Below are 25,955 nucleotides of genomic sequence, written 5' to 3' on the forward strand. Positions count from 1 at the left end.
CAGGACAGCCTCCAAAGCTACAGAGAAACCCTATCTCGAAAAACCAAAAAAAAAAAAAAAAAAAAAAGAAAAGACCTTCATAGAAAGTACATGAAGTACATGACTCGGGCTGGAAAGATGGCTCAGCGGTTAAGAGCACTGACTGTTCTTCCAAAGGTCCTGAGTTCAATTCCCAGCAACCACATGGTGGCTCACAACCACCTTGAATGAGCTCTGATGCCCTCTGCTGGCCTGCAGACAGAAGATTGTATACATAATAAATTAAAAAAAAAAAAGTACATGACTCAGGACTACCCTGCTACCTGCCAAATTCCAGACACAGACCGGTGGCTTATCTAGGGCGTAGGCTTAAACAATAGAAGGGGGAATGTGAAAGATAAAGTTAGAGTCTGCAGTTAGGTTACCAGAGGACACAGGATGACCTACCCATCCCACTGACCTTCGCTCCACCAGGTTCATCACAGCTACAGCACTTCCCCCATTCCTTCCCCTCCTCTCTTCCCCTATATAAATCCCTTTGGGATGAATAAAGTTGTCGCCTTGATCAGACTCTTGTCTTGGCGTCCGTCCTTGTATCCCCTGCCCCCCATCTTTTCCTAGGTGTCCACCAGACCCACGTTGAGTGTCCTGCAGGTCGAGACAACAAAAAGACAGAGAAAGCTACTACTTAACCTGTTTTTTTAAAACAAGTTTATTTATTGAAAGAATCTGAAAATAGTAATAAGGCCTTCATTAACAATTAACAAATTTTAAGATATTAATATGAAACATTAAGAATTTACGTGAAAACCCCATGTGTTCTAGATCAGTCTGGTAGCAGCTTGCTTCTAGACTTGTCAACACTTGCCTTTTAGATGGGCGACCCATGCTCCAGACCCTGCTCTCCTCTGGATCACAGCAGAGGCCTACTGTGCTCACAATCACAGACGAACAGCACAGCTCTTGGGGACAAGCTACCACAGTTTAACAGCACTGAAGCCAGACCACTTAGGGCTCCATAGGTGCTGATGTGTGTCAACAAGGGCCTAGTAGGTCCTGACTTTAACAGCAGAAGCTAGCTCAGTGTGGTCAGCCCTATAGCAGCCGGCAAACCTTTTTGGGCAGCATGAGACAGAAGACTGACTTTACCCTGGAAGCCAGTCGAAGAACAGGCAGTCCTCCCTTCCTACTGCCGCAAGAGGTGAAGACAAAACTGAAGGCAGAGACCTAACAGAGGCGCCGTGACTGACCACTGACATCACAAAGGATCCGGGGCCTATGTGGCACCCCTGTGTGCCACTTATGCTACATACATGTCTGCCCACAGGGCTCCATAGGGCTGCTGCTCAGATGCAAACCTAGGACTTTTATAGAAGGAGGGTGGGCCCACAAGCCTGTGAGTTGGTCTCAAAACCCTAGTGGCCACTGTGTAAGGGAAGAGAGGAAGCACAGAGCCCTGTCCTGGACTGTCTGCATTGGGCTGGACACAATGTAAACACTGGACAACAGGCAGTCCCCTCTAAATCTTCACAAAGTGTGTACAAGAAAATATGTACATAATCACTTCAGAAAGTTTAAAATAACCTCTAAAAAGTGTACACAGGATTTAAAACGTCTCAGGAGCTGCTGTCCTGCTATATGAGGAATGTGATGTTGCTGATGGCTGTGCAAAGTGTTGCCTCTGTCTTCTCTGGAAAGAAGTCAGAGGCCTTGGGCCATACTCAGAGGCACCTAGCCATGACATGCCTTGCCAACCCACAGCAAAGCTACCAGGTGACCCCAAGAGTTGTAGGGGGGAAAGGTACAGGCCCTGGGGAAAAGCACTGCAGCTAAAGGAAGATTTCTGGCTGAGACATTTATTTCAATATCAAAGGGAAGATCAATTCATTTTGACCCCCCTCAGAATTTCAACAGACTGATTTATGGGAATTCCTGACCTGGGATCTCAGGGGGCCCATGGGAGAGATGTAGGACATCCAACCCAATTCTTATTTTGCTTCTTTAGAAATGAAAAAGGTTTAAAAACATTAAAAAGCTGATGTGTTCTTCAAAAGGCAGACCCAAGCTCTCCCAGCAAGGCAGGCAGGACACAGAAGCCTGACAGCCATGTGGTTCGTCAAGGCCAGGTCAGCCAGAAGGCCAGCAGGAGAGCAAGAGAAGGAAGAAGGCCCCCAAGGGCTTGAGGGCTCAGGTTGGAGGCTGGGAAGTGAGGCCTAACTGTCCTCCTCATCCTGGTCCTCATCCTCTGGGAAGTGAGCTTGCTTCTTTCGAACATTCCAGTGCAGACACTGGGCAAGGCTCTCAAACCAGTCACTCACAGGGTCGCACACACAGATAGAGGGCAGCGGGTAGCAGGAGGTGGTGATGCTGATGCTTTGAAGGGAAAGAGAAACATGTTTGGGTAAGGCGGGTGCCTTTTTAAGTAACAAACTACTCACGCTAGGCCAACACCCTCTCCCAGGGCCCCACTTTGTCCAAATACCAGCAGCCACTTAGATCCTTGGGGTACCCAGACACAGGCCAGGCCCTGTCCCTATTGTACTGGTGGCCTGACTCCAGGTCTCAGACTCCCAGGATCTGGGCAACTTCTCCTGAGGCAAGGCAGGGTGAGGATTGGTGATGACCTGGGAAATCCACAGCTGCTCTGCAGACCCACCCTAGGTCCTGGGGTAGCCACACATAACAGACCCACACATACAGGAAGATGAAGGGGCTAGCTCATGTCAGTGCACCTGGCTGTTTCTGAGACTGTGCAGTGAGTGGATTGATAGCTGACTGTGGACTTTTCATCTTCAAGTACTGAAGGTCATAGGCAGCACCCCAGTCTTGCTGGAGGTGACTCACCCTAGATCTACGCTGAGACCAATCCCATCTCTGCCTGTATAACAAGAACCAAGGGACAGGGTCTTGCTACAAGCCTACTGCATCTATGCATGACCATGCTTTGTAATAGGCCACTCACTAGCGACTAACATCATACTACAGAAGACAAGATCAGTCCATGCCCCAGCATTGCAGCCCCACACCTGTCTCCATGGCGTATTTCCTGCCTCTTCCGTCCATCAAAAGACACCCATGCAGTGTTCCTGGCTTCCGGTGACAGCATAATCTAGAGGGGTGGAGCAGGAACAAAAGTGAGCTCTAGGCATGAAGAATGTGTTCCCAGCCTACTCTGAGTCCTCCAGAGTTTCTGCATGGCACACCGTTAGCTTCATTTTGATGCTCTAAGAAGAGTTGCTATATAGATATGGCCACTATAACTCACGGTAGTGACAAACTAGCCTGAGTGGCCTGTGATAGAAGGTAGAGAAAAATGAGGCTGAGGTTGGGTACTCAGAGGTCAGTCATAGACCAGGTCGGAGGCCCTGTGGAGGACACCAGTCGGGGGTCTTTCATCATATGGGGACTCTTATACCATTCCCTCCCAATGGGGACCATCCCTACCTCTTGCAACTATGAGCCCCTGCATGGAGGGCGGGCCAGCTCTCTGTGACACCAGAGACTATGGACAGATGGAAAGCTACCTAACAGGCAAGGCTCACATGGAAGGGTGCTGGGGAGTGGACCTTTTGGAGGTGGCAGATACTGAGGTAGTGACAACTGCTTTCTGCTGGCTCAGGGTCAAAAGACTCACAGACCAGAGGAGATACAGGAGACTGCTCTGACCTTCAGCTCGACCCCTGCAGGGACCACGATGGGCCGGAATGACAGCGAGTGGGGGCAGATGGGTGTAACCATGATGGCCGGCACGTTGGGGTGGACCATGGAAGCCCCGGCTGCAGCTGCATATGCTGTGCTGCCCGTCGGGGTGGACACGATCACTCCTGGCAGGGACAGGGTGTAGTCATCACTCTTGGGCCTGGGTGGGGTGTTTGGGTCCCTAGGTGCAGCATGGGTCTTACCATCGCCCTGAACAGTAGTGATAAGGTGTCCATCCAGGTAGACATCTACATTCGACAAGTATGAGGAGGGGCCTCTGTCAATCACTACTTCATTCAAGACCTGGAAGAGATGGCAAGGCCATGGCACTGCACTCAGGGTCATGGCACTACCATAAGCACCTAAGGCTCACCAGAAGTTTCTGGTGTCAGGTATTCCAGTCCCGAGTTCATCCCACCCTGATCCCCTCCTTGGCAGATGAGGTTAGTTAGCTGGGGACTTCTCCACAGACCTGGTACTGCATGGCCTGCTTTCCGCCCTCTGTGTCCAGGCCGTTCTCACTGAGGCCATTATGGATGGCTATCTTCTTGTCTCTGAGCTCTTTCACCACCCTGACCTTCAGCCGGCTCCTCAGGATAACAGCGGCATTCCCTGGGGTCAGCAGGATCCAGCTCAGGGAGGCCAGGGCCACCTCCAAGGAAGCTGGGACCCTTCTCCTCTGTGTTCCCATGCCAGTGACCTTCAGTGCCTTTCACCAAAGCCACCCTGAGCAGCCAGGTGCTGCCAGATTTCCCACTTTAGTAAGGAGAGTTTGAAATATCTGAAATTTAGAAATCCCCAAATCTTAAAACTACATCATTAAATAAAAAATATTAAAAACCAACAGTAACCAAGGGGGCTGGAGACATGGCTCAGTGGGTAAGAGCACTGCTGCTTTTAAAGAAGACCCAGTTTCAATTCCCAGCTCCCACATGATGATCTGAACCATCTGTAATTCCAGTCCCAAAGGATCCCACACCTCCAGGGGCACGAGGCATACACGTGGTATATAGACATAACTTGCAGACAAAATACCCACCAGAAAAAACAAAAACAAAAACAGCAACAACAAAAACCTAACCAAAAAGGGAAATCCTGAGCTCATTTGTGAGATCAAGAACATTCCAACTTACCCTCTATCACCTGATTCACTTGGGATTGGAAGTTCTCAAAGTTGAACGGGGTCAGGAAGCCCAGGGAGCCAAGGTGGAAGGCCATGACAGGAGGCACACTGCCCTGTAGGTGAGGAGACCAGATGGCATTGCCGGGCTACCCAGGAACCACCAAACTATCAATAGCTGTGGGCTTTGGGAATGGGTGGGCACAAGCCAGGCAAGAGGTGGGAGAGCCAGAACAGGGCAGGATGGTGCCATCTCCCCAAGCAAGGAGAAAAAAAGTGGGAAGGGCCAAAAAGAAACAAAAGCAACAAGACCAGACCAGCTCACTGGCCACACAGGAAAGATCTGGCCAGTACCAGATACAAGGCTGTGACCTAGGCTAGAAGGTAGGCAGACTTGGCAGAGACCGGGGGGATGGAAGAAGAAAAGTGGAGATGGTTTAGGCCCCACCTAAATACAAATGGGACTGAGCAAAACTCAAGGTTCAAGGTACAAGTTGTCTGCAGCCCTTGGACAGAAACTTCTGCTGCAAAGCAGGGATGACATCTTGCCAGGAGAACCCCACCCCCACTCCCAGTTCCACACAGCTGGAGGGCCCTGCCCTGGCAGCCCACCAGGGGTATTACCTACTTCCAGCCCACTCTTTGCAGGCCACCATGCCCACTCCTTGAGCATACCACTGGACTGGGTCCCACCTTGCTGAGGGTGAGACCAACGAGGCTCCAATGTTCCCTTGCTGCCCTTACCAGCCTGGGGCTTTGGCTTCTATACTGGTTCTGCAGTGCCAGACCTCTCTCAGATTGTCTGGTCTGTGACCATGTGGTCACCCTTCAGGGAGAGTTTCCATCCTACACCCGCCCAACACTGTCGGAGCATGTCCATCTATCTCACTCTAGACTAGGTACTTGCAAACTTGTTTTACTGCTAATAAATGGGCTGAAAAAATAATTCCTTCTCCTTAGAGCAGTGGTTCTCAACCTTCCTAACACTGTGACCCTTTAACACAGTTCCTCATGCTATGGTGACCCCCAACCATAAAACTATTTTCATTGCTACTTCATTGACTATAATTCTGCCACTGTTATATATCTTAATGTATGCAAATGGCTGTGTTTTCCAATAGTCATAGGTAACCCCTGTAAAAGGGTTGTTTGACCCCAAAGGGGTTATGACCCACAGGTAGAAAAACCACTGCCTTAGAGTAAGAACACTAAGAAGCTTGTGGCCTTCTGATATGAAGCTGTGTGATGAAGAATAGAGGTACATTCTGAAAACACCTCCTCATATTGCACCCAAATAATACCTCAATACCCTGAAACATAGCCTTACCTGGAAAAGTGAGGAGGCATAGAGTAGGGTACCATCACCTCCAAGGCATATGATGAAGTCTATCTGGTTGGAAATGTCATCATAATCTAGAAAGCAGACACAAATCTTGGGAACTGCTGTTACACAAAGCCCTAGTGCCCAAGCATACATATGCCAACAAGGCCAGAGTGTTAACGGCTTCTGCCAATTGAGAGAGCCCAGGACAGCACACCTTCACGGAAAGTGCAGAATTTCTTCTTCACTGGTCCAAAGCTTTCATCACTCACTATAGCAGGGTCTTCCAGCACTTTCTTTTCCACATACACAATCATGTTGTTCTCCTGGAAGCAAAGCATGCACAGCCCTCACCAGTTCAGCCCATGTCAGGCTGCCTTTTCCACTTTCAGATGGGTGAAAAAAGTGGTTTTCTTAGCTAGCAAGTCATTTCCATCCTGCTCACTTCATTGTTATGTAGCCAGAAACCCTGTGGCTCATGGCATCATATAGGTCACTTTCTAACCACAGTGGCTCAGGAATCAAACAGCTGTACAACGGTTTGGATGTGTTTTGAGGGAGTCCCCCAAGTCATGTACTGAAAGGCAACATGATTTTGAGGTGTTGAGATGCTCAGAAGTGGCATCTCGAGTGGTGATTAAGAGTAAAGCAACCAGGGTAGAGTCATACCACTGCACTCTGGTTTTACAGGAAGAGGGAAAGGGCAGGAGATATTCAAGCACACACTACCCTTGCCATACGCTGCCCTATCCCTTGGGGCTCTGCAGGGAAGATGGCCATCAGAGGTGGCCCCTGGACTTCGCATTCCCAGATTAACAAGCTAAAACAAATCTCTTTTTGTGAATTTGAGGCTAGCCTGGTCTACATAGTGAGTTCCAGGACAGTCAAGACTACACAGAGAAACCCTGTCTTAAAAAAAAAAAAAAAAAAAAACCAAACCAAAACAAAAACCAATACCAAAACAACAACAAAAAGCAGTGTGGCACGGCCATGGGGCAGTTCCTCATAAACATGTGGTACGGCACAAGGCTCCTCTACCTTGTGTTTCCCAGCCTCCGGCTCTGTGTGCCAGCAGGGCTTGTTTAGAATGCTTCAGACATCTAATTAAGAGGCCTGACGAGTCCTTTGTTCTGCCACCCTAGACAGTCTCCTCCCAACTCCTGAGTAGGATGCATCCACCCTGAGAGCATAGCCCTACCCTGTTGGCCTTACCTCCATGAGGTACATGCAGAGCTCTTTGAAGGGCTGCAGTAGGCTGGCATCTCGGATCTTTTTGATGACAAGCACACTCTTGGGAGACTTGTTCCATGTCAACCGCTGGCTTGCAGGGTCCTGAATATGCCTTTGGGGAGAGAAGAGAACTCATATCAGCAGTCATCTTTTCCTTAAGGAAAGAGGCATACAATTTGGAAAAATAAAAATAACCACACACCAAAAACAAGTTAAAACACATTGCCAACTTGTGTACACAGAATCACCAATGGATCCCATGAGGGATAGCTGTCAGCCATTCTGCAGCCTGGAGCCAAGAACACAACGGCTCCAGAGCAACCATCCTTGAAGATCCCTCTGCCTAGCCACTGTCCACATGGCATCCTGCTTGCCAACTGTACCTGTAATCACCTTCATGGGCCAGATCACATATGCTATGCTCATTTCCTTACTGACACTCCCTGGTGGGGACAGAGATGGCATGGAGCAGGAGAGGGGAAAGCCCACTGAGGACACCAGCTCCTCACAAAACATACAACAGCTGTTTTGAGGACTCTGTCTTGGAATTTACTGTGAATAGTTTTCAGTCCCAGGACCCTTTAGGACATGTGTTTCCTTTGATGTTCATGGAAGGTGTGTGGCCTACCTCTCTATGCCATGAACTCAACTAGCTCTTAATTATTAACTTATTTCTTTATTCATTTATTTATATATTGAGACAGGTTCTCATTATGTAGCCTTGGAACTCATTATGTAGATAAGGCTGGCCTCGAACTCATAAGAGAACCACCTGCCTTTGCCTCCTGAGTGCTGGGACAAAAGGCGTGAGCTGGTACCATGCTTAGCCCAGCGAATCTTAGGTTTTTACGAGACAAGGTTTCTCTGTGTTGTTTTGGAGGCTGTCGGCCCAGCCCAGCCTCGAACTCACAGAGATCCGCCTGCCTCTGCCTCCCGAGTGCTGGGATTAAAGGTGTGCGCCACCACCGCCCAGCGCGAATCTTAGTTTCTGCAGCACCATTTTCCCTGTCCAGTTAAGAAAAGGCTCCATGACCTGGCAGTCAGCAAGAACCCATGAAGAAATTATGATATAAACTACTAAAAACAGAGGTTACAAAATGACCATGCAACCCTGGTCACAGCACTCACCTGTTTCTGGCATTTCTGGGAGGGGAGGAGCCACTCATAGCCACCTCTCACCTCCCCACCTGCCTGTAGTGCTCACGACTCCTGAGGCAGTCTCCACCTTCTAGGAGACAGCAGGCATGCCCCCAGCATTTCAGTGTTACTTCACTAGCAGACACACACACACAACCCTGCCTGGCTACCACGCTCCTAGATGGATATTACACTGTGAGTCTAATTTTCAGTTTATCTTCAAAACTGAAAACAAAATGTAAAAGACTTGTCAAAGGTCTTACAGAAGTATTCTCTAAACTATAAAAAATAAATAAACAAAATGTAGACTTCCTTGGAGTACATGACCATTTTGCCTAACCATCTACCTTAAAAATGAAAAAAAACTCGTTTAACTTTAGGAGTAAAGAGGGCCAGCCCAAACTCCCTGCTCTTAGTGGAGTACCAGGACCACCTGCCTAGCAGGCCTCTGGCAGGCCACACTGTCCTGAACTGGGAGCTTGGAAATGGCAGGGCCCGCCCACAGGGAGGAGTTCTCAGGCCATCTGTAGGTGAAAGGGCTGCAGGTGAAAGGCAATTGCGCCCTAAACTTGCCAGGCTCTGGGCTCCAGAGAATGTGAGTGATCACAACCCTCTGCCCCATCAGAGCTCCAAGTCCCCACCCTACACCCAGCAGCTTGCCCTGCCCATGTGTGTCATGACTGCCCCAGGCAGGTCCAGCCCAAGACTTTCAGTCCCAAAGCTCAGCAGGGTTCAGTGTGTGCCACCAGCAATTTTTATAGACAGGCCAAGATACCAAGCCTTCCCTGTGACCACAAACCAGTTCCTCAACTTCCTGTTGGGTCATGGAAAGGGGATGCTGGCTTCAGTGTGAGCTTCAGGTGCCATGTGGAGCTGGCAGGCCATGGCCTGTCAGAACCAGGTCTGAGTGATCTGCCATGCCAGCCAGGAATTCATGACCACTGTCATTGTGCCATACAACTTACAGAGGCTGACAACCTCACATATCCCCATAAGGAAAACAAACACAGCCTCAAAGTCAAGTCTCAAACTAAGAAGGCAATGAAAATTCCTCATGATAAGCCTTCTGTGCTACCCTGGGAATATTTGGGAAGCCCTCATTCTTGTAACACAGATACTATGTGCCCTACATTGACATGTGGAAGATTACAGAGACATGGGTGACAGAACTCTGTACTCTAGAGCCTGGAGCAAATGATCCCAGGCAGGTTAGTGCCTGTCCTAGACACTAGCCCACAGTCCCAAAGCCCCCTACTTGAACTTCCTAACCTCAAAGAATGGTTTGGCGGTCACTTTGTGTCTTGATCTAAGCAACCAATATCTAAGTAAAACTGGCTGTGAGGGGCTGGAGAGATAGCTTAGCAGTTAAGAGTGCATAAAGCTCCCCTGGTGTGGTGGTTTATGCCTTTAATCCTAGCACTGGGGAGGCAGAGGCAGTTGAATCTCTTGAGTCTGAGGCCAGACTGGCCTACAGAGCAAGTTCCAGGACAGTTAATGGTGCATATTTGCTCTTGCAGAGGACCTATGTTTGGTTCCCAGCACCAGTATCTGGTATTACGCCTGCCTGCAACTCTAGTTCCACAGGGCCCAAAATCCTCTTCTGGTCTCCACAGAAAGCTGCATAAGCTGCATACACATGGTGCAAATAAACACACACACACACACACACACACACACACACACACACACACTACACAAACAAACGAAAACTGATTAATGGAGTGGTAGGTGTTAGGCTGTGCTATAAGCAGCTGATAGTTGGGCAAACACAGAAGACCAGTAAGACACTGGGAGGTAGTGGGAGGCATGTGGGCATCAGGCCAGGAGCAGGAAGCACAGGGGTGCCTAGAGCTCTGGATAGTGGGGAGCTTGGGTGGGCCACATGAGGGACAGACAATGAGGCCACAGTAGATATTAGGAGAATGTTTGGTGTTGGTGCAATTATAATTGCTGGATGTATGGATAAGGACCCTTGTCTTCAGCAATAACCTGTAATTCTGCTCTGTGAGCACAGGCACTGGAGAATTTTTGCCTCAAAAACACTAATACTAGCATCCCTCCAGCCCTAAGGGAGTGGAACAGCTTCATTACAACGCTGCAGTCAGCAGCGTGAAGTTTAAAAGTAGTTCCTTGGACGGCCTGGAGGTGGCAGAACAAGCAAAGGTGCTTTCCACCTGTAGGTCTCGACCTCCGGGGGCTGCGTATTCTTGAGGGCCAGATATTCTACATATCAGATATTTATATCACAATTCATAACAGGAGCAAAATTACAGTTATGAAGTAGCAATGAGATCATTTCATGGTTGCAGTTACCGTTACCAGAACATGAGGATCTGTATGAAAGGGTCTCAGAGAACCACTGGCTTAGAGGGTCTCTAATCCAGACAAGAGAAGGGTGGTGACAGCATAGGCACGTGTGTTCTGAGGGGAAATCGGAGTCATCTTGGCACAGCTGCATCATACATCATTATCCCTGTCTACAACGCCTGCCTATGAAACAAGACAAAAAGTGAGGCATCTCTCCATTTTACACACTCAGGACGATCTTTTACCTAACAAGTCCAAGCACTCCTCCCCAGCAGTCAGCCACACATGTGGCCCTTTCAATCTACCTTGAAGAAAAGGGAGAACTTGGAACAGACTCCAGATACACAAATAACAAAGGTCTCTGGATGGGGGGCAGTGAGGGTCAAACAAAAACAAAGGTGATGAAATAAAATTTATAAGATCTGCCTGCCTCTAACTCCAGAGTGCTGGGATTCATGATTTCATGATTGATTGTGTGTGTGTGTGTTGTGTATGTGTGTGTTGTGTGTGAGTGTATGTGTGTGTGTGTGAGTGTATGTGAGTGTGTTCAGAGTGTGTGTATGTGAGTGTGGTGTGAGTATGTGTGTATGTGTGCATGTGGTGAGTGTGTATGGTGTGTGTATGTGAATGTGAGTGTATGTGAATGGTGTGAGTATGTGTGTGTGGTATGAGTATGTGAGTGTGTGTATGTACGTGAGTGTGTGTGTGTATGTGAGTGTGTGTATCCCAATGGGAGTGTGGAAGGAGGGCAATGGCCTTTCTTTCCACCACGTGGAGTTTGAACTCAGGTTGTGAGGCTTCACAGCAAGTGCCTTTACTCACTGAGCCACAATTGGCCCAGACATTCTAATTTGTTTTTGTTTTTTGTTGTTTGCTGCTTGCTTTTTTTTTTTTTTTTTTGAGACAGAGTTTCTCTGTGTAGCCCTGGCCATCCTGGAATTTGCTCAGTAGACCAGGCTGATGTCAAACTCAGAGATTTGTCTGCCTCTGCTGGGATTAAAGGTGTACACCACCATTGCCTAGTTAACACTTTTAAAATACAAAGCAGTAGTATCAACCCACTTCAGGGATTTTCTTTTTTTCTTTTTTGGTACTCTATGAGAAGACACAGCTAGACTCTGTGCAGAGCACAGTGAGGAAGCATTTGCTCTTTTGGAAATATCAAATATAAAGCGTAATTTGGGATGACAGAGACAATGAGATACACTAACTGCTGAGATCTCAGAAGTTTCTATTCCAGGGTGCTGTCCTGGCCAGTGACAGGGTTGTGAGGAGCACACTGGAGGACATGCAGCTCAGTGGCAGAGTGTTAGGCCTGTGTTCCACCTCTCACATGGCAAACCCACCCCTTTAAGTATACACACCAACAAGGAGAAGCATCTTTCAAGCAACTAAAACCATTGAAAAAGAAAGAAAATTCATATTTCTACTTCTGGAAAAATTAAAGAGAAACCACTGTGCTAGAATGGAATTCTCACTGTAAGAATCAACCGATCCCATACAGTCCTCAGTTCCCCACTGCTTTTCTCTTTCTACCTGGTTTGCTTATTTGTTTTTGTTTTTTCAGACAGGGTCTGACTCTGTGGCCAAGAATAGCATCTTATGAACATTAACACCTCAGGCTGGCTTGGAACTGGAGATCCTCCCGCCTCAAACCGAGTGCCAGATTTGATACAGATGTGTACCAAAACAGAAAGTTGCCCTCTGGCTCCAGAAGCCATTTGAGAAATCACCAGGTGAGAATCTCCATTTAGGAGTCTCTCAACACACAAGGTTTCTGAAAGACACCTGCTTGGCTTTGGTTTTAAACTCAGAACCCTACACAGGGCAATACCATACTCCCAAGGATCCCCCACCCCCACCGCTTACCAAGTCTGGGAAACTCACATGATGGTCTGGGGGTTCTGTAGCACACACGCCTTTGGTCCAAATGTGGTCACTGGGCAAGGTCCATGGAGAGAGCGGGTCCTCCTGTAGAGCACAGTGGGGGTGAGTGTCAAAGTAGGAGGGGACAGGCAGCAAGACAGACACGGGCTATGTCAGGCCCTTAAAACTCCAAGAAACCCAAATGATGTTAGCTCCATCATCCACAGCATTCACATGGCAGGCCCTGGTCTGGGGTGCTATGCCAGACAGCTCCCCTGTGGCAGTAATGAAACATGGAAGCTGACCTGGACAGGCTCCTGTAGACACTGATCCCAAAGCAAAGAAGAGACAAGTCTAATAAGAGCCAGGAAAGCACTGGCCTGGCGTGAGCCTAGGACCCAAGGCGGCACCTCTCAGCAGGTCTGTGGGCTATAATCGGGAGGCAAAAGCTGGCACCACCCTGAATAATCTAGATGAACATTCTAGCAGAAATATTTGCTCTAGAGCACATGTGTCTATAACACAGATACTAATTGAGCAATCCAGCCCTCCTCTTGAAAAGTGACCCAGCCAGTTGAGCACCCAAACACAGGTTCATTGCAGTCTGCAGTGGTCAAGGACAGCAGCAGCCAGTGCTCCCTGTGCTTCTGGGGGATCAGCACAAAGACCACAGCAGTACTGTGACTGCTCTTCTTGGGACATTCGACTCTGGTCTTTGGGGGGGGGGTCTCACCAACCCTTCACAGCCCAAAGAGAACAACACTGAGTTAGCAAGAGCAGTGTTCAAATTAGTTTTCTCCTTCAGCTGCCCGCCTCCAAATTCACAAAACCTTCTGATCCTGATGATGCCATGAAAGACAGCTCTGCTTCTGGGGGATGGGGGATGGGCAGCGTTCAGGGTCAGGGAGCCTGGCCAGACCAGACAGCTGATTACTGGAGAGGAGTTCATTGGTTACTGAAGACCTTTCTGTACTAAACAAGTGCTAGGGTTTTACATTAAGCTTTTTCCCTTTTCTTTCTTTTTTTTCAAACAGGGCCTCTCTATGTAGCCCAGGCTGGCCTTAAACTTGTGATCTTCCTGCCTCAGCCTTTCAATCGGTAAGATTACAAGTATGAGTCACCAAGCCTGGGTTACTTACATAAGTCTTTAAAAAGTTATCAAGAATACCAACTTTTGTAGAAACTTAAAGGCTACCAGGAAGGAAATTTAGGGCTTGCAAAGGACAAGAGTCAGCACTGGCACTCTCTCTATCCTCCTTGAAGGACAGATGGCAGGGACAAACTTGCTTGTCCCTGTACTGCCCCACAGCATCAGCCACCAGCTACAGAAGCTACCCTGACCTACAGTCACTTTCACGGGTTCAATGTCCCTGGAACAAAAAAAGATATGTTAGGCCAAAACCCACACAAGCCAGAAACTAAGGCAATTCTGCCCAAAGCTGGCAGGGTAGAAGCATAGTGGTGAAGGCTTAGGCAACAGAGGACAGTCCGGGATCAGCTGTGTACCCAGAGCAAAGGTTCTGGCCACTTGGCGTCACTGTAGCCATCTCTCACAGAATGAACTTTCTATACAGAACCAGAAGCCGCCCCTTGTTCCTCCACTGTTACAGGTAGGAGCTCTGTGAGATCACTCTTTCTCACGGGAAAGACTACATGCATGGTTTTAAAGTGGTTCCTCGCTAGAGGGCCTGTCTTCACATTTCACAGCTGTGACCCTTGCTCTGTAGCCAGTGCCAGTCTCTGGTAAGCTTCCACATAAAATGTAAGTTATTGTCACCGAGAGAGAACACCTCCTGAGGTGAGTGGAATCCCATGCTTGACAGGTGACCTTTCCCTGAGGCTTTATGCTGCAGCAAAGGAAGGCAGTGCCACACAACTTGCACATGAGATCCCATGGCCTGTGTGTGAGGAGCTGAGGGCTCCAGGTCACAGTGGTACCTCTGTCCCACCAGCACTTCTGGGCAACCAAGCTTGCCTACAAGCTTAACCGAAGGTCAGCACGGTTCTGGTTGGGTGCTTCTATGCTGAGGCAGAAAGAAAAACATAATGTAGCCTATATTTGGCACATGCCAGTTGGTAACAAGTGCCCAGCACAAAGTCTCGTGGACACTGTTTGATCCCTCTGCTAAGGTCAGCAGCACTTGGGCAGTGCCCAGCCCCACCCTGTGGACAAAACTCACACTTAAGCAATGCTGATCTACACTGATACAGGCTGTGTCCTCTGCAAGAATCCTTACATGTCCCACCATGTCAAGAGAGGAGAGGGAATACTCCTGGTCATACCTGAACTCCTTGGTGCTGCCCAGGGCAGGTGAGGCTGACAGGCTCCGAGACTTGGCCCGGCCCCTGATGGGATGATTGTAGCTCCAGGTCTCATCCCCATGACAAGCTGAGCAGTGGTATGAGGCTGAATCAGGGCTCAACTCCTTCCTCACATTCATTTTTTCTTGTTCCATTTCCATAGTTGATAGGAGAAAAACACTGATGCCTTAATTTGATAAAATAAAAAAAGTCAATGTAGGTACTCAGCAGGAACAAACACTCAGTCTATCCAAGGAAACATTGGATGTGATTATCTGAACAACTGTGGTTACCTGCACAAGGCTCTCACAAGACCTTCAGGACATTCCTTGTGGAGGGATGATGGAAATTGTTGAGGCCCCTCCCTTCCCTGAGGATATATGAGCAGTAAACACTACGGGGAAGACTCCACTGATACAGCTGTCTGAGTCACCCAGGATCCAGTAAGTAACATCAATAAACTCACTGTTGGACTTGGTTGGGATCATTTATCAATATCTCGGTGAATATAAAACAGACTCCTGCTGGGTGGTGGTGCACACCTTTATTCCCAGCACTCAAGAGGCAGAGGCAGGGCTGGGCGTTGGTGGCACACGCCTTTAATCCCAGCACTCGGGAGGCAGAGGCAGGCGGATCTCTGTGAGTTCGAGGCCAGCCTGGTCTACAGAGAAACCCTGTCTTGATAAACCAACAAAACAAAAACAAACAGGAAAACGGGCTCCCTAAGAAAAGTCACATGCAACAGGAAAAAACTGCGAGGTTTCCATTTTCCAAACTTCTTCAAAAATATACTACTTTCAACCTAAAGACAGCTAAGAACTCAGAATCTTTCTTGTCATTTTTCTTCAGTACCAGCGACTGCACCAGGGGCCTAGCATGTTCTAGCTAAGTGCTCTATGACTAAGAGGTGCCTTCACCCCTCACTGGTGTTTCTGAACCAATATAAAGATAGGAGAAAGTAGCCGGGCGTTGGTGGTGCAATGCTTTTAATTCCAGCACTCGGGACTCAGAGGCAGGCGGATCTCTCTGTGAGTTCGAGGCCAGCCTGGTCTACAGAGGGAGTTCCAGGACAACATCCAAAACAATACAGAGAAACCCTGTCTCGAAAAAACAAAACAAAACAAAACAAAAAAAAAAAAGATAGGAGAAAGTAAGGACAAAATAACCAAGACAGAGTTGTAGTATTTCCATCACAAGTTAGATAAAAGGATCCCTGGAAGGGTGGACATGTAACACACAGCAGCCCTTGTGACCAAACAATTAAGATCAAAACGTAAAGTTGTAGTATGGAGAGCAGCACGGTGATATACTTTTCAGTCCCTAATAGTTGAAGAAGAACAGGTATGCACTGGGGTGTGCACCTACAAAGTCATCATAACTGAATTGTAATAACCCTCCAAGACAATTTCAAGTCCCAAATGTCTTAAAGGTGCACAGTTCTGACCATGGCTCAATAAGATCGGAAATAAGACAAAGGAAGCGGGGGGGGGACGGGACACGACGGGATGGGACACGGATGGACGGGACGGGACGACGGACGGGACAAAAAAGACTCCCTCCACTTGGAGTTTTGAAACATTCTCCCAGCCCACTTGGGGCTAAAGCCAGTATGGGAAGCCCCTTGGGCAACATCCAGACAGTGAAACTAGGCAAACACAAAGTTTATTTACACCCCTAGAACTGAGTTAGATTTTCTGAGGATGCGTGGAAGTGAACCAACAAAACCCGAAATGGAATAAAACAAGCTGGCCTGGTGATGGTGGTACACGCCTTTAATCCCATCCCTTGGGAAGCAGCAGCAATCAGATTCTAGTTCCAGGTCAGCCAGGACTACAGTTAGACTCCTGTCTCTAAAACAAAGCCAAAAAGGCTAGACATTGGGACGAAAGCCCATGAAGCCAGGAGGCAGAGGCAGGATCTCTGAGTTTGAGGTCAGCCTGGTCTACAGAGGGAATTATAGGACAGGCCAGGCTACAAAACAGAGACCCTGTCTCAACAAACAAACAAACAAAACTAGCAGAGACAAGCAGAGCTCTGTGAACTCTTAGTCTAGTCAGGGCTAAATTTTAATAAACTAGTTTCAGTTAAATGACTGGTTGTAGTTTCTTTTCTGTTGCTGTGATAAAACACTGACCAAAAGCACTTAAGAGAGGAATGGATTTATTTGGCTTACGTATCCAGTTCACAGGCCATCACTGAGGGAAGTCAGCAAAAATCTGTAGGAACCATGGAGAAAAGCTGCTTGCTCTAGTGCTCAGCTAGCTTCCTTATGTAACCACCTAGGGTCACCTACCCAGGGTATGGTACCACTCACAATGGGCTCGTTCCTCCTACATCAATAGTCATGACAACCCTTCACAAGCCCATAGACCAACCTGATGAGCCAGTAACTTAGGAGCCTGGAAGGAGAATGTGCTACAAGCATGCACTCAACACAAGCCATGCTTAATAAGGAAATCATTGCATTTTGCCATCAGAGAAGAGAATTGGCTGGGCCTGGTGACACATACTTTTAATCCAGCACTCAGGAGGCAATGTTATCAGGGAGGATCGCTGAGTCCAAGGCCAGCCTGGTCTACATAGAGAAACCCTTCCTATGGGGAGATTTTTGAGACAGGGTTTCTCTGTATTGTTTTGGAGGTTGTCCTGGAACTCCCTCTGTAGACCAGGCTGGCCTGGAACTCACAGAGAGATCTACCTGCCTCTGAGTCCTGAGTGCTGGGATTAAAAACGTGTGCCACCAAAGCTCGGCTGAGAAACCCTTTAAAAAAAAAAGTTATTACATCCCAGAGGAAATAGTGTTGTGGCTAAATGGTTTTTCCCCCTAACAATAATGTTGACTGAACCAGGACCTCATTCATGCTAGGCTAAGCTCTTCCTCAAGCTGTTTTACTTTACTTTTTGAGACATAGTCTCTCTGTCACCCACATAGGCCTTGAACTTGTGATCCTTCTTCCTCAGCTTCCAAAATAGCTGGGATAACATACCTATACCACCAGGCCCAGCACTGTGCTTGAAGTTATCCTGAAGCCTTAACTACCACTGTGACTATATTTGGAGAAGAGCCTCTGAGGAAGTGAGACAAGGGTGGGGCCCTGATGTCTTTTAGTGCCTCTTTCTCCCTTCCTCCCCACAAGAGTTTCTCTGTGTAGCCCTGGCTGTCGCAGAACTCACTCTGTAGACCAGGCTGGTCTTGAACTTAGAGATCTCCCTGTCTCTGCCTCCCAAGTGCCGGGATTAAAGGCGTCACCACTACTGCCCTCATGAGTGCCTTTTAAGAGATATCAGAGATCTCCCTCCACTTTCAAACCTGCTCAACATCAGCTGCACAGAGGTGCTTTTGAAGAGTTCTCCCGGATGAGCTGGTACCTGATGATCTTGGACTTCAGTCTCCGTGACTGTGAGCACATAATTCTACTCCTTTGAACCACCCCATCTCTGCAACTAAGATGTATAACCATGGCAGGGAAAGCAGAAGAAAAGTCCACCGATTATGGACAAACCTATGGAGCCCATGCTAAGGTCAAAGGTAAAGGTTCTTACTCTGGCTACACTTTATAACACCAGAGGGGCTTTATAAAACAAAACAATCAAAACCCAGGCATTAGCGGGGGTGGGGGGCGGGTGGGGGGTGGTGGTGATGGCACACGCCTTTAATCCCAGCACCCTGGAGGCAGAGGCAGGCGGATCTCTGTGAGTTCAAGACCAGCCTGCTCTAAAGAGCTAGTTCAGAACAGCCTCTAAAGCCACAGAGAAACCCTGTCTCAAAAAAAAAAAAAAAAAAAAAAAAAAAAAACCCAGGCATTGTCTACACCTCCTATCTAAATCATATAAATCAGAATAAGATTTGGGAGACAGAAACAGAAGCCCACTGCAATCGGGGGTATAGCTCAGTGGTAGAGCATTTGACTGCAGAAGCCCACTGCAAATTTGGGGCCAGTCAGGTCTATGCAGCAAAGAAACAGAACAGCTGGGGCTGTTGACACAGGCCTGTAAAACCTAGGGATTTGAGAGGCAGACGCAGAATGACGACAGGTTCAAGACTTGCCTGGGCAGCAAAACTCTGTCTCAAAAGTATAAAAAGGTTGAGGATACAGCCCAATGGTACAGTGTTTACCTAGCACAAGGCACTGTGCTCAATTTCAATATTAAACAACACAACAGACTGCCCAGAAATAGACCCCAACCACCATTTGTGTGTTTTGTGTACACATGCTCTCCCTCTGAGCTATACCCTAGCCAAGCCAATGGGTCTTGACAAAGGTGCTGAGGTGATACAACAAGAGAACCTTTTCAAGTGGTGTTAAACAGCTGGATTGCCAGTCAAAAAGACTGAAAGCTGAACTATTTCCTTTTTTTTTTTAAAAAAGATTTATTATCTATACAACGTTCTGCCTGCATATATGCCTGCTGGCCAGAAAAGGGCACCAAATCTCATTACAGATGATTGTGAGTCACCATGTGGTTGCTGGGAATTAAACTCAGGACCTCCGGAGAAGCAGCCAGTACTGTTAACTTCTGAGCCATCACTCCAGGCCCTATGCTGTGTTTTGTTAGGAATTAGACCCAAGGTCTTACAAGCTATGAAGTACTCTGCTACTGAGCTGTACGTGTAAAAAAACAAAACAGGGTCTTGCCTGTGATCTAGGCAGTCTCTGACCTTGTGATCTTCCTGTCCTCTTGCCCATCTCCCCAGTAACTAGGATTACAAGCCTATGCTGCCACACCCATTTACTTTTTAAATGACAGTGTTAAGAAAATGAAAATACAGCCGGGCGTTGGTGGTGCACGCCTTTAATCCCAGCACTCGGGAAGCAGAGGCAGGTGGATCTCTGTGAGTTCGAGGCCAGCCTGGTCTACAGAGTGAGTTCCAGGACAGCCTCCAAAGCCACAGAGAAACCATGTCTCGAAAACAAAACAAAACAAAACAAAAAAAAAGAAAAAGAAAATACATGCATATACTAATAATAGCCAGGCGGTGGTGGCTCTCACCTTCAATCCCAGCACTTGGGAGGCAGAGGCAGGCGGATCTCTGTGAGTTCGAGGCCAGCTTGGTCTACAGAGCGAGTTCCAGGACAGCCTCCAAAGCCACAGAGAAACCATGTCTCGAAAAACCAAAACCCCCAAATAAATAAATAATAAAAAGAATGAATGAAGAAGGAACAAGAAAGAAAAAAAGGAAAAGGAAAATTAGTGAGAGTAATGAGGCAACGTCTAGCTTTGTTACTACTAAGCTGCAAAAAAAATAAAAAATAAAAAGTTTCATGACTGTTGTTCACTGTTTCTTGAGAGAGTGATGTTTATTAACCAGGCTGGCATCGCTACTGTGAGCGACACTGTCCAGGTCCTTAGGATTATCTAATACCTACCTCATTTCTACAAGTAAATGATAGCCAGGCTAGCAGAGAGGTTTGGGGTTAGTGTGCTGTTTCTGGAAAGTTCTAAGCAATGGAATCACAGAACCCATCTGGTGGTGGAACAGTTTCATACACCTGAACGAGGTGTTCTTGAGGCTCTACCAACCAGTGCAGACAGGAAGACAGGCCTAGAGGCCCAGTGGTCAGGTGGTGCCACCCATGTCCACTGCAGTGGATGGCACCGGCATATGTTAGTACTGCCTGTCTTAACCCAAACATTAGTTTCTATGAATTTACTTGTTTTCATGCAGTAGCCCTAGGAGCATGGCAGCCATGGGTCAGGTCATGGAATATGATAAGCAACCATCACAGACAACAAGCGTGGCTTCCTGGGGGCTGAAAAGTGACATCTCCTCCTTCAGGAGGGCTACAGCCCATGGTAACTGCTGACAGATCTAAGAAAGCCTAGAGACTGGAGGCCTGAGGCCACAGCCCATCCTCTTGTCCTCCCAAGGCTCCTCCTGGTGGTGCTGATATTTTCCCACAGAATTTTTTCCTGCTGTGGTACCAGGAAACAGGCAGATCTGAGGTAATAAAGATGCAGGTGAATCCACTTCCTTATAGTAAGCCACCTGCAGGGCTGGCGAGGCCTTAGCAGTTAAAGGCACCTGCTGCTCTTCCAGAGAATTCGGGTTTCCTTCCCGGCTCTGTAACTCCGGCTCCAAGGGATCCGATACACCCTGTTCCTGCCTCCCAGGCACTTGCCCATAACCACTCACAGACACGCATGCATACACATAAATACAAAATAAAATAAATCTTTAAAAAGAAACAACACCTGAGGCCTGGAAATGTAGCTCGGTTGATAGAGCTTGTCTGGCACGCACAAAGCCCCGGCCTGATCCCCAACATCACATTAAAACAAGAAAAAGCCCAACTGGATATGGTTGGTACATGCCTGTAATGCCAGTATGCAGAGGTACACATAAGAGGACATAGTTCAGGCATCCTTGCGTACTTGTGTACAGGGAATTAGAAACCCACTTGCGGGGGGCGGCAGTGGTGGCGCACGCCTTTAATCCCAGCACTAGGGAGGCAGAGGCAGGCGGATCTCTGTGAGTTCGAGGCCAGGCTGGACCGACAGCCTCCAAAACAATACAGAGAAACCCTGTCTCGGAAAAACCAAAAAAAAAAAAAAAAAAAACCAAACAAACAAAAAAAAAAGAGAAACCCACTTGGGATACATGAAGTTATGTCTAAAAAACAAATACAGGGTAAGAGAGATAGCTCAGCAGGTAAAGGCACTTACTGGCAAAGCCCGATGTCGTGAGTTTGATCCATGGAACCCATGGAGAAAACGACTCTTGAAAGCTGTTTCACCTATGAGCAGCACCATGTTCGTGCCCACCCGCCTCAATATAAATTTTTTTTAACGTAAAAGAAAGCTTCTCTCCATTCTCCAAGTGAAGCCCAGGGTGCTACACAACTAATCTAAACCTTGCTGTTCTCTGTTATCCGATTCTATAGTCTTAAGCGTGTCAGCAAAGATGGAGGGTGTTGGGTGGGTTTTGGCTCAGTAGGACAATGCCTGTCTACCATGCGTGAGGCTCCAGGTAGGATCTGTAGTATCTCAAACAAGACAAAAATGAATAAAACAGCAGCCCCGACAACAGTGTTAATAAACAATTCCACAAAGGAGAGAAGGCAGAAGTATTTTGAGATGCCGCCTCCAAAAGATGACACCTGGTCAGGCAGTGTATCGGCACTGGTGGCTGTCCCAGAACACAAGATGGGGCTGCGTAAAGTCATACTGAAGTGACGGCCGAGGACAAGCATGCTACAAGAAATTCCATGGGACAGGAGGTCATTACAGGCTGAGAGCAATGTTGGCAGGGAAAGTGAGGTTCTTGAAGTGTGTCATCCAGCAAGATGCTTAAATTACTAAGGCAAGGACGCCATCGTCAGGCCTGTGAAAAACTAGCAGTGATACATGAAGTAAACTAACGTAGTTTTAGAAAAACATCCTCTTCAAGAGCCAAAGGAGTAAGTTTCGAACTGAAATAGAGGCTGTTACCAAACAAGAAAAGGAAAACAATTTGCTATTCAGAATCAGAGCCAGGAGGAAACCCGTTGCTTGGGAGGAGAGCTGGTAAAAGAGGCCCGGCTTTGGCCAAGGAAGGACAGACCCTGTGACTGCTATGGTCACGCCCTATTCCCACAATTAAGAAAGCTGCCGGAGCACAAGACCAGTGGCCTGTGAATGTGACATCTGAGTTATAAGAGGCGGGTGCCTCTAGGAACCCTTCAGGGCTTTGGAATTTTCTGGCAAGCACTGCATAGCACGTTTAAAATGTGACTCTGGAGATTCCGCACCCCGACAGTTTACAGAACGCTTAACACTCACTACTTTGCACTAGTTTTGGCTTCTGAAGTTTCACAGGCCAAGCCCTCTCCTGGCTTGCTAAGGCCCCAAGGAGACCAGGGGAGCTGAGTCAGCTGAGATGCTGCGCGCTGATTTAGCCAGAGCCAGGAACAGAACAGCGGCCTCCCTGGCTTCTCCCGGGACCCGAACCTGCGACTCTTCCTCAGACCCCTCCCCCGGCCGGATCCTCAGATCTGTCCCACAGACTGGTCCCCGAGATCACGCGTCATCCTGGCCGCAGCCCACACCACATTCGGACACGGAGAGGCGCGTCAATGCCACCAGCGTCCAGCCTCGGGCAGGTGGGCAGGGCCGGCGCGGTGACCCGGCCTCCACGGGCCTCCGGCGGCAAGCGACGCCGGGCAGATGGCGACCCAAGGCCCCGCACTCACCGTCGGCTGCCGCGCGCCCGCGTGGACGTCTACATGCTGGGCCGAGCCAGCGGTCCCTGCCGCCCTACTGCTACCTGGCCCTCAGTGACCCAGCCGCCCGCCACCCCATGGCCGCCCGGTCCAGAGTCCGGCGCCACCGAGCAGCACAGCGCCGAGGATGGCAGTGCGCAAGCGCGAGCCACACGCATGCGCTGCCGAGCACGTGGGGAGGGTGGGAGGGCCGCGCAGCCGCAAACAGTGACAGGTACCCAGACCTCGGGTTTCTCATTTGCCTTTTGTAGGCCCGAGAATCACAGGCTGTGGGAGGAGACCTGAAGAGAAAGTGGGCAGGACCAGCGGGGAGGAGGCGGGGCCGAGAGGAAGTGGGTAGGAACAGCAAGGAGGAGGCGGGGCCGAGGGGAAGTGGGCAGGACCTGAGGGGGAGGAGGCGGAGCCGAGAGGAAGTGGGCAAGATCAGCGGGGGAGGAGGCGGGGCCGAGGGGAGATGGGCAGGACCTGAGGGGGAGGAGGCGGAGCAGAGAGGAAGTGGGTAGGAAGAGCGAGGCGGGGCCGAAGGGAAGTGGGCAGGACCTGAGGGGGAAGAGGCGGAGCCTAGAGGAAGTGGCAAGACCAGAGGGGAGGAGGCGGGGCCGAGGGGAGGTGGGCAAGACCTGAGGGGAGAAGGCGGAGCCGAGAGGAAGTGGGCAAGATCAGCGGGGGAGGAGGCGGGGCCGAGGGGAGGTGGGCTGGACCTGAGGGGGAGGAGGCGGAGCCGAGAGGAAGTGGGCAAGATCAGCGGGGGAGGAGGCGGGGCCGAGGGGAGGTGGGCTGGACCTGAGGGGGAGGAGGCGGAGCAGAGAGGAAGTGGGTAGGAAGAGCGAGGCGGGGCCGAGGGGAAGTGGGCAGGACCTGAGGGGGAAGAGGCGGAGCCGAGAGGAAGTGGCAAGACCAGAGGGGAGGAGGCGAGGCCGAGGGGAGGTGGGCAAGACCTGAGGGGAGAAGGCGGGGCCGAGAGGAAGCGGGCAGGACCAGCGGGGAGGAGGCGGGGCCGAGAGGAAGTGGGCAGGACCAGCGGGGAGGAGGCGGGGCCGAGAGGAAGTGGGCAGGAACAGCAAGGAAGAGGCGGGGCCGAGGGAAAGTGGGCAGGACCCGAGGGAAGGAGGCGGGGCCGAGAGGAAGCGGGCAGGACAGAGCAGGCGGGGCAAAGGAACCGAGGCAGGGATTAACGGAACTGGATGAGGACAGGGTGTGGAAGCAGGACAGCACAAGAGGGGAGGGGCCAAAGGGAGGAACTGGGATAACGTTGTGGTAGGGGATTACGAATTGCATAGAGGGGTGGAGGCGACTCAGACAAGGGTGGGCTGGGAGCAGGTCGGAAAAGGGCGGGGAGGAGAGGAAGAGCGGCAGAGTGGGCGGGGACAGAGTGGAGAGGCACAGCAGAAGGGGAGGCGGAAGCAAAATAGTGGAACAGAGGCCAGAGGAGACAGAAGGCTGCTACCTAGGCTTTTTGACTGTCCCAGCGCCACAGAGTAACCCCAGATCCCTTCCCGCTTTTTGCCTCCTTGACTTGCGGTCTGATCTTTATCCCTGACCTATATCCTGCTGTTTTTTTGTTTTTTGTTTGCAGTTGAGGTCTCCAGGACCTTGTGGGTCAATACAGGCCAACTTGGTGGCAACGTGGGCTGCCCAATAGGTTCTTGTTGATTCAGGTGCCAGTTGTGCTTGGGGCATCTTTAGTAGTAGTACCCTGAGGTACTTTAGCAGTCTACAGGATTTGTGCCTATAGTCTTAAGCGTGTCAGTAAAGAACTTGGCAGCTGGCTGGACATAGTGGTTTACTACTTTGTTCCCAACACAGTCCAGGATCTCTAGGAATTCGAGGTCAGCCAGGGGTACCATAGTGAGATCCTGTCTCAGAAAAAACAAATCTGGCAGCTGAAAAGTGACTGTATAAAGTCACAGCTTCAAGAATGGGAAGAAAGGAGGTCCAGAAGGTCATTAGAGCTGACCTTGTAACTGGTCTAGGGGTATGCTGAACTGGTGGATACCCAGCTCACACATCAGCCATGTGGATAGTGCACCGGTAGGTGTTTTGTACTCTCCTGGCTCCCAGCACCATGACTTTCATATGTTCATTCTATGCTCCATTTGGCAGGACATGGTACCCTTGGCTTTGCCCTTCCTGTACAGCCCAATCCCCAGGCTTCCCCACAGCCGCCATACCTGCTGCAGTCAGGATGTTTGTTCTCTGGTGTTCTGTCCTTCCAAAATGAACAGATTGATGCACAGTGAAGACACAAAATTGGGGGTAGGAAGGATGACAGAAATATGAGGGTTTTTTAAAAGTTTTGTAACTTCCTCATGTGTTTTGTAAGCCCAACTCCTTCCCCAGAGTAAACAGCAGCCACACCCACACAAGGCTTGAACTGTGCTTTTGGGTATTACTGTATTGTTCTATAGTAAGACTTGATCAGCCATCTTCTGCAAAGGCATCCAGCCTGTGGTCTGCAGTCTAAGGTCACACAGCAAGAAACCTTTCTGTGGCTGGGGATGGTAGTGGCACACCATTAATCCCAGCACGCAGGAGGCAGAGGCAGAGGCAGAGGCAGGTAGATCTCTTATGAGTTTGAGGCCAGCCTGATCTACAGACTGAGTTCCAGGACAGCCAGGGCTGTTATACAGAGAAACGCTATCTCGAAAAACAAAAACCCAAACAAAACACACACACACACACACACACACACACACACACACACACCACATGCGTCAGAGAGACTTCTGTGTACACTTAAATAAAAAATGCCAGGTGTCCAGTGGCTGCTGGGGAAACCCTTTGTCTACAATGG

At 49.2% G+C, this 25,955-nt stretch overlaps 1 protein-coding gene across 2 annotated transcripts; it reads right to left on the reverse strand.

The window, feature by feature from the left end:
* Positions 1–673: 673 nt before the first annotated feature.
* Positions 674–25,415, reverse strand: Nadk (NAD kinase). Of its 2 annotated transcripts, none has more exons than XM_040734914.1 (12): positions 25,333–25,415; positions 14,943–15,147; positions 12,681–12,764; positions 7,332–7,461; positions 6,337–6,445; positions 6,126–6,211; positions 4,812–4,914; positions 4,151–4,290; positions 3,882–3,981; positions 3,646–3,803; positions 3,006–3,088; positions 674–2,352 (listed from the first exon to the last, which is right to left on the reverse strand). In XM_040734914.1, exons 2-12 carry the CDS (start codon positions 15,119–15,121, stop codon positions 2,193–2,195), a joined length of 1,332 nt encoding a protein of 443 aa, XP_040590848.1. In that variant the 5' UTR covers positions 15,122–15,147; positions 25,333–25,415; the 3' UTR covers positions 674–2,192. The 2 variants fall into 2 exon arrangements, with proteins under 2 accessions (XP_040590848.1, XP_040590847.1); XM_040734913.1 differs by lacking the exon at positions 25,333–25,415 and adding an exon at positions 23,132–23,299.
* Between the last annotated feature and the right edge of the window lie 540 nt (positions 25,416–25,955).

This window comes from Mesocricetus auratus, unplaced genomic scaffold (assembly GCF_017639785.1).
Source record: "Mesocricetus auratus isolate SY011 unplaced genomic scaffold, BCM_Maur_2.0 Super-Scaffold_100042, whole genome shotgun sequence".
In the NCBI taxonomy this organism is placed as follows: domain Eukaryota; kingdom Metazoa; phylum Chordata; class Mammalia; order Rodentia; family Cricetidae; genus Mesocricetus; species Mesocricetus auratus.